The sequence below is a fragment of the Eulemur rufifrons genome, chromosome 9 (assembly GCF_041146395.1).
Source record: "Eulemur rufifrons isolate Redbay chromosome 9, OSU_ERuf_1, whole genome shotgun sequence".
NCBI classification, from domain to species: domain Eukaryota; kingdom Metazoa; phylum Chordata; class Mammalia; order Primates; family Lemuridae; genus Eulemur; species Eulemur rufifrons.
The window spans coordinates 17,763,733-17,777,378 of NC_090991.1; the positions used below are offsets into that span (position 1 = coordinate 17,763,733).

At 43.4% G+C, this 13,646-nt stretch overlaps 2 protein-coding genes across 7 annotated transcripts in view; one reads left to right on the plus strand and one right to left on the minus strand.

Annotated features, from left to right (window-relative positions):
* Nucleotides 1–13,646, plus strand: part of FAM222B (family with sequence similarity 222 member B) — a 59,408-nt gene that overhangs the window by 41,640 nt on the left and 4,122 nt on the right. For 5 of the 6 annotated variants that reach the window (XM_069480956.1, XM_069480960.1, XM_069480955.1 and 2 more), the window contains one exon: nt 6,347–6,468. In XM_069480956.1, coding sequence (XP_069337057.1) covers nt 6,387–6,468 — 82 coding nt within the window. In that variant the 5' untranslated portion in view covers nt 6,347–6,386. Of the gene's footprint in view, nt 1–6,346; nt 6,469–11,646; nt 11,684–13,646 lie in introns of those variants that run through there. The other variant, XM_069480958.1, reaches the window with a different exon arrangement.
* LOC138391321 (acyl carrier protein, mitochondrial) lies at nt 5,514–6,156 on the minus strand. Its single transcript, XM_069480954.1, has one exon. The coding sequence runs from the start codon at nt 6,148–6,150 to the stop codon at nt 5,680–5,682; it is 471 nt and encodes a 156-aa protein (XP_069337055.1). The 5' UTR covers nt 6,151–6,156; the 3' UTR covers nt 5,514–5,679.

Sequence of the window (13,646 nt, forward strand, 5' to 3'; positions counted from 1 at the left end):
TGAGGTTTTTCTACTGGCACAGACATACCCTGAGGCAGAGATGGTCAGATAGCCCTTTATCAGATGCCACCCAGGAACGCAGACAGTGTGACATCATAAGTCTAATAAAACCTCTGGTAGTCTTCTGACAGAGGCAAGCCTGGGGCGGGGAGCAGAGATGAAGAAGGTACTTTGGAAAAGGGTTTGTTTGTTAATTAGAAGTAGTCTGGGAAATGCTAGCACTTGTGCAGGTACCCCAGGAGAGCTTGAAAACCTTAAGTTCTGTGTTCACTGTAGCCTCTCACCCCCTGTAGGTAGCTGACCTAGCTTACCAGCTGGTGGTGGAAAAGCTGGCTGAGAGCTCGCAGAGAGGCTCTGCCAAGGAGATCTGCCTTTCTCTGTGATGTCTGCAGCTCACTTGGCCTGCTTTAGGGTACTACTTGATTGTGTTCAGAAGTCAAGAATTGAATTCTGAGGCACTTTCAGAAAGTAGTGCTAGTGTTGATTCCTGGGTCTAATTGTGCTTCTAAAAATATCAGCTATAAAATTATATTGGAATTTACGTTTAAGAAAAAGCCAGATGGTGATCAAAATGTGTGGGTGGTTTGAAGTTTTTAAATAAAAGGCTTGCACTCAGCTGCCAGGCCTCCAGAGGAGTGCTTTATACTTGACATCTCTGCTTTCTAGAATGGGTTGTGGAGGAAAGTTGCTTCCTTCCTGTTTCCTCACAACCCTCGTGACCTTGCCACAATCTGAGTCCATTTCCTACCTTCCCTGCCCTAGCAGGATCTGATTCTTGACTTCAGTGAAACTGAAGGGGCTTCTAGACTTCGTTAGTACTGGAGAAAGTCTTTTAGAAAGGATGACATGGATCCCAGAATTCTTAGTTCTTTTTTCTTTCCCTCTTCCCTCTTCTTCCTTTCCTTTCCTTTCCTTTCTTTTCCTTTCCTTTCCTTTCCTTTCCTTTCCTTTCCTTTCCTCTCCCTCTCTCTCTTTCTTTCTTTCTTTCTTTCTTTCTTTTTTCAGACAGAATCTCCCTCTGTTGCCTGGACTAGAGTGCTGTGGTGTCAGCCTAGCTTGCAGCAACCTCAAACTTTTGGACTCAAGCGCCTCAGCCTCTCAAGTAGCTGGGACTATATGCGCATGCCACCATGCTTAGCTAACTTTTTCTATTTTTAGTAGAGATGGGGTCTCACTCTTACTCAGGGCTTAGGCTGGTCTCAAACTCCCGGGCTCAAAAAATCCTCCCAGAGTGCTAGGTTTATAGGCGTGAGCCATGGCGCCCAGCCTAGGATCCTAGAATTCTTAAAGCAATGATTGCGAATTAGGGGCTATACTTCTTTTTCATAGTATTATTATTTTTTTTATTTCATCATATTATGGGGGTACAAATGTTTAGGTTACGCATATTGCTCTTGCCCCCGCCGAGTCAGAGCTTTAAGCGTGTCCATCCCCCAGACGGTGCGCATCACACTCGTTATGTATGTATATACCCATCCCTTCCTACCCTGTCCCATCTGCCCGACGCCCGGTGAATGTTATTCCTATATGTGCACTTAGGTGTTGATCAGTTAAAGCAGCCCAGCCAGTGAGAGCTCAAGACTTCTAGACTTGCAAGATAGTTCTCCTTGTGGACATAATCATGGAGGATCCCAAGCTCTGGTATCATTTTCCTGATACTAAAAGTTGACTTTCTGAAGTCTTTATGGAATTCACCTCTTATTTTTACTCCTTGTTTTGCTATCAGTAAATCCATTAATGTCTCTTTGCCTCAGTTTAGCTGGTTTAATTCTCTCTTCTTTGTTTCTTGTTGAAATCCAAAGGGGAAGTTTGAGGGGCAGCATGATTCAGGTCACCTCTTAGGATCCACACCCCCTACTCATATCTCCCTCTCTCTCTCTCTCTCTCTCTCTTTCTGAAAGCTTTGGTACAAATTTTTTTTTTTTTTAAGGGGTCTTGCTATGTTACCCAGGTTGGATTTGAACTTCTGAGCTTAAGGGATCCTCCTGCCTCAGCCTCCTGAGTAGCTGGGACTACAGGCACATGTCATTGTGCCCATCCTCCCCTGCCTCCTCTCTTGGTTGCAGGCATCAGGATTTAATAGGTATATCAGAGATTGTGGTGATCATTTAAAGATTGGTGCCTTCCCAGAAGTACAGGGAAAAAGTATCTCCAAGATAACTGAGTATGTATGAGAGAGAATGTGTTCACCGTATCGCCATCATCAGAGTATCTGCTATCCATATGTAAACATTTCTTAAGGTTTGAGATTTTTGGTTTATCAGTTAATTTCTCTAATATTTTAAAATTATATAGAGAAATAATATAAGTGCAAAAGTATAAGAAGAGAAATTGCCCCCAAATAGTAGCAGCTACTGTTCATATTTTGTATGTTTTATTTTTTTCTAGTCTTTTTTAAGCTGGTAGTGGAGGGAGAAGAGTGATGTTATTTTTTATATATGTTGTAAAACAACAGTCCCAACCTTTATTGGTACCAGGGACTGGTTTCATGGAAGATAATTTTTCCACGGATGTGGGCAGGGGGCATGGTTTCGGGATGATTCAAGCACATTACATTTATTCTGCAGTCAAACCTCTCTGCTAATGATAATCTCTATTTGCAGATGCTCCCCAGCACTAGCATCACCACCTCAGCTCCACCTCAGATCATCAGGCATTAGATTCTCATAAGAAGTGAGCAACCTAGATTCCTCTCCTGTGCAGTTTACAGTAGGGTTTGCTCTCATGAGACTCTAATGCTGCTGCTGATCTGATAGGAGGAGAAGCTCAGGCAGTGATGTGAGCAGTGGGGAGCAGCTGTAAATACAGATGGAGCTATGCTGGCCCGTCGCTCACCTCCTGCTGTGTGGCCTGGTTCCTAACAGGCCACAGACTGACTGGTATCACCTGGGGGTTGGGGACCACAATTGTAAAATGAAATACATAGTTTTCTATCTTGCTCTTTTTTCACTTAACATTGACAGAAACATTTTAAAGATGAAAACAGGACTGTAATCATGCTCTAGTTTCCATCCTGAGTTATTCCTGTAGATATGTATCTGCTCTAAAAGAAAAAGTAGTATTCCAGGGAGTTTGTAGTATGGGGCTGAGGCAGACTGTGGAGTCCAAGAAAGCACTGTCTTTCTTACTCAGTGTTCTCACTTTTCTTGTTCTTTTATGAGGTTGTCTCTATCCTATCTACTCTCGGATTTAGCATTTTTCTTTTACCTGTCTTTCCCTTAGAAGGCCAAGATGGGACTGTTACTAGCTAGGGAGCATCACTGCACCCTCGCCATATATAAAGATATATATATATATATATATTTTTTTTTTTTTTTTTTAATTAGACTGCTGCTTAGTCATAGCCATTGTGGACCTTAGAACCAACTGAATGTACTGTTCAAAAACTGAAACAAGCCTAGAGTTGAAGAGTGAGCATAGGCTTTGGAGAAAGTCAAATCTGGGTTTCAATCCTGGGCTGTGCCATCATTAATAAATTAATGACATATATGGATTAAATGAAAAACCTCAAGAAATTAACAACTGTCTGCCATTTATACGATTAGCAGTTATTTTTGGAGAGCCTCTTAAGTGTTAGTAGATGCTTCTCTAGATATAATGAACAAAATGAACCAAGTGTGTGTCCTCAGGGAGTTTGTATCCTAGTAAGGTAGGGAGAGAGAGACTAAACAGGTGGTAATGATGGTGGTAAAAAGTGAGGGAAGTAAGGTGCTGCTTTAGATAGGAAGGTCAAAGAAGCCCTCTCCATAGGAAGAAATCTCGGTGAAGTGAGGGAACTAGAAAGACAGGCAGACATTTGGGCCAAAACGTTCCAGGCAGAGGGAATGTAAGGTAGGCCCTGAGGTTATGAGCACGTTTGGCTCTTTGAAGGAGCTACAGGAAGACCACTGTGGCTGGAAGTAGAGTCTGCAAGAGAGGTGGGGTAGGTAGAAGATGAGGCAGAGAGGTAGTAGTAACAGGTTATGGAAAGCATGGGGTCCATGTTAGGATTTTGTATTTATTCTAAGTGAGATGGAAAGTCATTGGAGATATTTGAACTGCTATGACTTCCAATTAAAAAAAAAATAACTCTGGCTGCTGTGTGGAGACTAGATTGGGTGATAAGAGCGAGGGTGTAACAGAAAGACCATTTAGAAGGCTACTGTAGTAATCCAGGCTGGAGATGGTGAGTGAAATTTATTACCTACCTCCAAGAAAGGTTGGGAGACCCACTTGAGAAAACATCACTAAAGCCTCTCATAAGACCATTTTACTATATTAGCCCCCAATATTTGTTAATTCTTTTCCTTTCCTTGGTGTTTGCCCTCAGCTATATTAGGACCATAAGGGAGACGGAGAGGTTATTAAGTAGATACCAGCATTCACAAGGGAAGGGGTTGTAAGTACTACCACAGTCACTTGACCTCAGCAGAAGACTTTATTTCTTGAGGCTCTGCAGTTGGCACACTGTTCATTCTGTTATCCCACCCACCAGAGACCTGAAAAGACTGAAGCTGTGCCAGAACTCTTGGATAGCTCTATTCTCATTAAGGCATTCAATCTTCAGTTCTTTCTGCAGTTGCTATCTTAGACAGAGTTTGAGCAGCCTCTCTTAAAAAGTATCTTTTCAGCTACCTGATCTTGCAAGCTGGATCTCTCTGATACTCATCAGGACTACGTAGTTTCACATACCTGAGAGAGCCCTCTAAGGGAAATAAAGAGGTTTTTGTGGTCTTTGTTCTACAATTGAGCTTCCCTCCGAGTCTTTTTTTTGTGATCTAAAACCATAATTTGCCACCTTGATTTCTGGGTTTTGCAATTTGAGAAAGGAAGTTCATGTATTTTATTACTGCAGTCTACTTATTTGAGGAAAACTTGTTCCTGGTACACAAGGAGTTTGCATTGTTGATAGGACTTCTTTGCTACAGAAGACCAAATCAATGTCTGCTTGCTTGGGCTGTGTGTCTTATTGGTAAACATCACTAGTGAAACCCATGGCATCTTGACACAATGTCAGGATGGCCTGTGCAAAGAGGGCTGCTGACATCCTGCTATTTACTTGCTTTACTCTCTGAGCAATGCATTTTGTTTTTTCTTTTTTGGGTCCAGCAGGTCTAATTGTATGATAAGCAAAAAGAAGGGTGAATGCCCAGAAATTTATAAACAGAATTTGCTTTAATGGTGGTTAATTGTGCCTCCTCTTACACTTTGCTCTCCTTCTTCCTTTTAAAAGTGAGTTCATAATAGTGGATCCTGAGTCAGACTTTGTGTGCCTTTGCAAGTCATATGCTGTGCTGCCTCTGAAAACATCTGACTGGCCCCCCAGCCAGGGCTGTAAATGGACTGAGCCAGGCCTTGTGAGGGCCATCTCTCTTCAAGAACTCTGCAACCTTACAAATGCACCTATATTTTCCAATTTTTTGTGAGAACCAGTATTTTCCAGTTTTTATTTCTCTCACCTACATATCTGTGCTGACTGAAATATCATTTTAGCCACAGTGATAGCTAGGAGCAAATTGTTTTTTTTTTTTGGTTTTATAGATTTATTTTCAAAGGGTAAAATACTTAACACAATTTAAATACAAGTCCAACAGAATTACTCTGTTCAAGTCAGCAATAATGCCAAAATGCGTTCTCCCATCCAGACACTCGCCAGTATCATCTGAATCTTCTTTCAGTGAAGCAAGAGGGTCTGGTATTTTATTCATACACATCCTTCTTATCTGCAATGTAATCTACAATTTCTTGTGGACACATTAACTTTTCTGCATCTATATCAGGAATTTCAAACCCAAATTCATCTTCCATGGCCATGATAATCTCCACTTGGTCCAAACTGTCTAAGCCCAGGTCTTTCATAAAATGAGAATCTACTGAGAGCTTCTCTGGGTCAATCTTGTCATAGAGTTTCAAGACATAAAGAACACGGTCCTTGATTCCCTCTAATGTCAAAGGGGGAGCGTCACTATACTGGCGGCACAACTGTGTAACTGGACTTGGAACCTGCGCGAGCATCGGGGCCGGCTGCGAAGCCCCGGGCCTTGTCCGGGTCCACGCGGGGCACAGAACGGTGCTGAGCGGCCGGGCCGCGGCTAGCGTGGGGACCCGGGGCAGTGGGGCGAAGGCCGCGGGCAGGCGGCGGACACAGGAGGAAAGGACACGAGCCGCCATAGCTACGCCGACCCAGAATGCACTGCCTAGGAGCAAATTGTTGTAGATAAAGAGCAAATATATTTTCAACCAATATGCAGCTCATTAATGCTTACCTATCTAAACTTGGGTCTCTGCTACTCACATCCAGTATCCCTGCTATCTTCTTTGAATGAGTTACCTTGTGTTCCGTGACCTTGCTTTTTGTTCATTACAGTGTGAGCCACTGCCCCATGTTGTGTTGATGTCGGTCTGCCATGCTAGCCTGTCTACCAGGGCCAGGTGACCTGTCCTTTCAGCTTCTTTCTCACACGCAGATGAACACTGGACTTCAGAAATGTAAGTAGTTGGGATCCCAGGGAAGGATGTATGATTCTTTGTTTTGTCCTTACATTTCGGCTATCCCAGAGGCACATCTGGGGCACGTTGGCCTTGAATTTTGACAGTTTTCTGATCAGAGAGATTAAATACTGTAATTCCCCAGTGTATATCATCTTAATTTTAATCGTTGCTGATAGCTTTCTGTTGAGCAACAAAGCTATAAGGAGATTTACAGACTATGCAGTGTAGCACTCTCAAAAAAGGTGTTTCAAGGGCGGGGCATGATGTCTCACACATGTAATCCCAGCACTTTGGGAGGCTGAGGCAGGAAGATCGCTTGAGCCAGGAATTTGAGGTTGCAGTGAGCTATGATTGCACCACTGTACTGTAGCCTGGGTGACAGAGGGAGACCCTGTCTCTTTAAAAAAAAAAAAAAAAAGTGTTTTAGTTTGAACCCCCACAAGGAATTGAATGAAAACTCACAGTCCAGATTACTTACTGTGTCTCTGAAATAAACTATTTACAGTGTTCTGTTGTTTTGAACTCTCTTGAGTACTCTGTACCATGGAAACAGACAGTTCCCTTTGGCTTTGCTTTGCTGTCTGCCTTCTGAGGCAGTGTGACTTCGATTCACAGCAAGTAAAGGAGCTTTTGCCCTCAGAAGGGGTGGTGAGCTGACTTTCTCCGTCTTTCTGGGCATTTTCCTGCTAATATACTTCCCACAAGATTGAGCCTTTGAGAACTGTCTGTTAAGATAGGAATCTAACTGGCTGGAATTGGGGCTTCATACTTCATGTTTTCCCAAATTCCCACCTTTTGTCCCTGTACTACATGATATGCAAGGAAAAGATTCTATTTCTGGTACATTACCATGTATAGTATCTTCAAGTATAAAAACAGCTCTAAATTTGGAATACACCTTGCTTTCAGAGCAAAAAGGGGAAATTAATGAGGCAGCTAGGCTTCCCTTTAATGGAAAGGGTGCTTCAGCACTTTACCTGAATTCTTTATGACAGAGGTTAACACACCCTTTCTGTAATGGCCAAATAGCAAATAATTTTAGCTTTGTGGGCCATATGGTCTCTGTTGTATCTACTCAGCTCTGCTGTTCTAGGGCAAAGGCAGCCATAGACAGTATGTAAATAAATGAGTGTGTCTGTGTTTCAATAAAACATTTTACAAAAGCACACAGCAACTAGACTGGGTGTACAGGTTGTGGTTTGCTGACCCCTGCTCTGTGAGATTATCATCAGAAGTTAATAATGGTCTGGCCTCTTGACTTCATTTCTTTGAGGGAGTGTAAGACTCAGCCTGGCTTGTTCTGGAATTTGGCCAGTGAATCCAGCTCTGTGTAATAACAAAGCTGAAGGTGACAGTCTTTCTTTTACAGCTGCCTAACACAATAGGCAAGCTCTGTTACACCAGCTTTCTCAGCCCAGCCTTTTTCTTGATAAATGGTGATTGGATGATGAAGTTGTGTGTTCTTTCTGGCCACCCAAATCAGCAATGCTAATGGCATTGTGCCCATTTCTGGGCTTCCAGGGATGCAACTGGAGAGAAAGTGTACTTAGAGTCATACAATAAGATGACAAAGAGAAGCTCAGTTTTTTTCTTTTAGGTTCCTTAATATACTCAGCTTTACCCCAAGAGGTGTTATCAAGGAAAGAACCATTTGGGAGGAAAGGAAAATTTCAGCTTTATGTTGGTACTGACTTTAGAACTCCACTGCCTTCTCCCCAGATAGCCTCTGCCAACCACTGTCCCCAAATCTGGATTTAAGAATTGAAATATCTTTCTTCTCTGGTTTCAGGCTCACATATCCTTATGGGGGGACATGTGTTTGATCTCCTCCAACTCTCTTGTTGCTATCCTTAAATACACCCAAACCTTTGCAGAAAAGAGCTTAATGGTGTTTTTAAACTTAACCTGCTTTCTTCTCTTCTTCCCCAAAATGTGTAAGAAAAAAAATCCTGTCGTGTGACTTATAGCTGTTAGCATCAAACATTTAAGGTGAGATAGAGCATAAGCTGTTTCTTTTGGGAACCAGCAGCCAAGCGGCTGCTCAGAGTGCAGGCCTGTCAACTATAAAGACCTTAAAAACAGTTTTGTAACTCTGATATTCAGCCTTTTCCTGTCCCTCATCCCCAGGACGGTTTTGTAATATAAGTTGCTGGAAACACAGAGCGTGGTATCTGGTCGGGTGGTATGGGTCATAAGTGTTTATAGTTTAATATGCTCTATATTGTACCAGTCAGCTTGAGGTAGGAGAGGTAGACCCAGGGGTCAGGAGATGGGATATGTGGCTTCTTGGCCCAGCACTGTATGAGTCAACTGGCCAACGTCTTTTCCCTAGGCTTCAGGTGCCACATGTTCAGAATCGTAGGATTGATCCCTTCTCTTTTTCTCTCTTCTCTTCTTTTTCTTTGTGTGTAGGAGAGTGTAATGTGTTTCCTGTCCTAGATGTGTAATTTGCCATAGGGCAGGCTGGAGTAAAGAACATCTTGGTCCTGTACTTGGTAAAGGATCACAATTGGGGTTAGGTGGTTGCCCTTCTGGAGCCTTTCTAGAACGTATATTCTATGATGTCACTTGGCTTTGAGTGTCCTCAGCCATTTTGAAACTCTATACTTGTAGATTTTTTTTCCACTGACGTATCTTCTCCCAATGCCCAGAAAATGTGATTTTTATTTTATTTTATTTTATTTTTTTTGAGACAGAGTCTCACTCTGTTGCCCGGGCTAGAGTGCTGTGGCGTCAGCCCAGCTCACAGCAACCTCAAACTCCTGGGTTCAAGCGATCCTCCTGCCTCAGCCTCCTAAGTAGTTGGGACTACAGGCATGCGCCACTATGCCTGGCTAATGGCTAACTTATATATATATATATATATATATATATGTGTGTATGTATATATATATTATTTTATTTTATTTTATTTTTTTAGCTGTCACTATAATTTCTTTCTATTCTTAGTAGATATGGGGTCTCGCTCTTGCTCAGGCTGGTCTTGAACTCCTGAGCTCAAACAAGCTGCCCGCCTCGGCCTCCCAGCGTGCTAGGATTACAGGCGTGAGCCACTGCGCCCAGCCCAGAAAATGTGATTTTGAAATTTTTCCTTTCTTAACCCCAAGCCTCTGTGCTGTTACTTCCCCACTTCAGGATCAGATACATAGTAATGGCTCAGTAAATATTACTGTGTGAATGGCTGAAATAATCAAAGGTCCTTGGTCCTCAAACCTTTTAGAAAACAATTTCCATGGCAGAGCCGTGGGGTCCTAGGACAAATGCCAAAATCACCTTCTTGTAGTGCTTCTTTATGTGCTTACCTGCCTCCTGGTGGAGGGGCCTGGAAATGGTGAATTGATTCAATGACTGAATAAACTAATAGAAATATAAGAAGTAATAGCTAACATTTATTGAGTTGCTTTATGGTGCCATGTGCCAGGTACCATATTGAGTGTTTTCACCTATGTTCTCATTCTTTCTTCAATTATTCCATGTGGGAAACTCTCTTATCTTTCTTTTAAGGATGAGGCACAAAGGATTTGTCACTTGCCATTGTCACATGACTTTTCAACTGAAAAGGCTAGAATTCACACTCAGGTCAGACTCCAATATATGTGTTTGAAACATACTGCCTTTGCCTCTCCACCTACAGATATAGGTTCTTGCTCATATGCCACCCAAGCATTCTGACCTTCAAAATAAAAAGATAAACTGGGAAAGGTCTCTGTGGGGCAGACTGGATTCAGGGAAATTTTTTCCCTCCAGTCCCTTGAATAAACAACAGTGTTTTCTGCCACATTTAACTTTCAGGCTCAAGGCCATGGGGTCCTGCGTTTGGGTTTTCCTTAGTCAGTTTGCTTTGTCCTATCTGTGGGCAGACTTAGCCATACCTGCTATCCTTGAATAATAACCATCAACAGTGATGGTTTCTATTCATATAGCATTTTCCTGCTCATTGAATCTCTTTTTTTTTTTTTTTTTTTGAGACAGAGTCTCGCTTTGTTGCCCGGGCTAGAGTGAGTGCCATGGCGTCAGCCTAGCTCACAGCAACCTCAAACTCCTGGGCTTAAGCGATCCTACCGTCTCAGCCTCCCGAGTAGCTGGGGCTACAAGTATGTGCCGCCATGCCCGGCTAATTTTTTCTATATATATTTTAGTTGGCCAGATAATTTCTTTCTATTTTTAATAGAGACGGGGGTCTCGCCTTTGCTCAGGCTGGTCTCGAACTCCTGACCTTGAGCGATCCACCCGCCTCGGCCTCCCAGAGTGCTAGGATTACAGGTGTGAGCCACCGCGCCCGGCCTGAATCTCTTGATATTAGTAATTCTGTGAAGTGGGACCCCAGACTTCATCCCTGTTGATAAATGAGGCATGACTGAGGTTTTCAGTAGGCAGATGATGAAGCCAGTACTTGAATCCAGATCTCTAACTTTTTTCTAGCTACAGATTCCCTATTCTCTACACTGCCTATGTCTCTATTAATGACACCACTGGTACAAGATACCTAATTAAGTTGCTTACAAAGCTGTGGTATCTGTACTGACTGACCATGGGGGAATATGTTACAGAAGAAAGGTGGCCAGGGTGCCTGTGTCGGGCCTGTGATGAGAAAGTGTTGAGAAAACTTTACTGTGGTGGTTTTTTCCTTTTTTCTTTTTAAGGGTTGGGCTTAAGTCTTGTCTGTGTGGTGGATGGTGCTGTATTCCCAGAGTGGGGTCTCTTTTTTGTTCAATACACCGTACTCATCTCATTCTTGGGATTCTTCCTTAACAAGGATAAGGAAGGTCCGGTGGCCACCCTCCCCACCCTCATTTCACTTTAATTCAGATTGCTTTATTTGACTACCCTCTTCACCGTTGTTATCAGGGTAGGCAGGACAAAGAGAACAATTTGGGTAAGTGTCCCTTTCCATACTCCTGAATGAGGCCAAGGTACTCTCTTGCCTCTGTTAGAAAATCATCATCCTGAGAGTTGGTACAGACTTGGAACAAAGGGACCCTTTTATTCAACAAACTACTCTACCACTCCACTGTCTCCTACTTGCATTTCAGGGAGAGAAGCCCACCAACATGGAGTGGGGTAGAGGAAAACCCAGAGGCAGAACTTCATTTCCTACCTGAACTAGAATCCAGCAACCTCTGACTCCCATTACGCAGCTGAGTCCCAGTTGTTTAGTCACGTAGTACCTATACAAACAACACTTACCAAGAATTTACTACGTTTGCCCTGGGTAAGGCACTGTGCTGGAGTGTCACATGATTTGACCAGTCAGACATCTAAGTACAATGGCTGACCAGGGCAGCTTCTCTTGGAATCCTGGTGCCTTGAGTTTAGGGACTCTCTCTCAGTGATCCCAGACTTTTTAAATTTGTTTTTGTCCAGGAGAATGTAAGGAGGGTTAGCAAATAGCCCCACTTTATGGTGAGTGAAGTCCATTGAGGGTCATTGGCTTATAAAAACAGCAGAACTCAAACTGCTCTTAAGGGTTTGATGCTCATCACAGGTAGTGCCACCTAGTGGGTGGGAGAAGATTTTGGGCTCTTTGGCCTCCCCTTTCTTCCTGCCCTGCCCTCAGTTGTCACCATTACATTCAACTTTTTTTTTTTTTTGAGATAAGGTCTCATTATGTTGTCTAGCCTGGTCTTGAACTCCTGGCCTCAAGCAGTCCTCCCACCTCAGCCTCACTGTGCCCAGCCACATTTCATCCTTTTAAAACCTCCCCCAAATCAGCCATTTTATAAACATTTAATTTATATATGAGCATCTATTCTAGACTCAGTAAATAAAGCAGGCCTTAAATATGTTGGAATATCTACTAAGTGTGAGGCATTGTGCCAACTCTTGAAAGCACAGACCTTTTCCTTTCCCTGTGTGCCTTTTTTGCTCAGGTCTGCCTTTCTGAGCATGGGACCAAATCTCTCTGCCCTTCCTGGACTTGAGCTTCCTTTTCCTGCTTCCAAGAGCAACGGTTTCTAAGCAGTTGCAGCTAGCTAACCAGCAGTGTCACCAAACAGCTGTGCCTATTTTCTTCTAACACAATCACTACTAGCCTTCCTCTGTTCTAGTTGATGGCCAGTGATGTGACTTTGAATGGGGTCTCCTTTGGGCCAAGGCCACCTAAGGCTATAAGCTGGCCATTCAGTCAAATTAGTCCTTGGCCTATCCTGACTGCCTTCTGCAAGGGGAGAGGTAGGGAGGGAGTCAGCTAGCTGAGCCTAGGCTCTCAGCCAAGCCACTTTCCTTCTGCTTTAGGCAGTCTGTGTACTCACTCATTCAGCAAGCATTTATTAAGCACCTTTTGTGTATACTCAGGGGAGACTCTCCCTTAGAGAGAGAACAGAACAGAGCCCCCTTGCAGGAGCCTGGCATCCTTAAAGAGCACTTGTTCTCGGAACCTTTTCCTTTTTGACTGGAAGCCCGACATCCGCTGAGCCCCCTGATGGGAGGCAACCGGAGATGGGAACAAAGAGACTGTTAACATTAATGAGGCGCATTGAGTGGGTATTTCCGCAGTCTCCAAAGGAAGGCAGGTTTTTCCTCTTTCTTTTTGGAAAGTGACAGCTGACATGGACAAAATACAGACTATTTTTGGCTCATAGGGCTTAAAGATGCTTTCTTCTCAATTCCCTCCTTGCTGCCTTGTCATTACTATCATCTCCCACAAGCAAATAAATAAAGCCTTTTGATCTTCACCCAGTCAGGCATAGTGTAAACTGTAAACAAAAGTGAACTTACAACAAGAGGATGGGGGAGAGATGTTGGCAGCTTATTCCTCTGCTTCTGAAAAAGAAGCATCCTGTCCACTGTGCCAGGATACCCACCCAGTGGGCATGGTCCCCAGCTGCCAAGGCACAAGGAAAGAAGCCTCGTTGGCCACTGCAGACTGGAGAGTAGTCACTCTGGGTTCCCTCTTTACCTGAGTGTCATGTAGAAGGGACTGAATGGCCAAGGGTCCTGACAAGCAGCTCTGCTTAGAACCTTCAACCCCCAGGCCAGCATGGGCTGGTAGGAACTTAGAGTTCTAGCCTGTGCATTTCTGTGTAGGGGAAGAACTCTTGGTTACCTCTATGAGAACTGCCCAAGTTCTGGATCTCCAAGATATGAGGTGTTGAAAGATGTCTTGCTATTCTCATCTTTAGTTACCTCTTTTATAAAATGGGAATCATGACGGTACCTGCCTCCTAGAACAATAA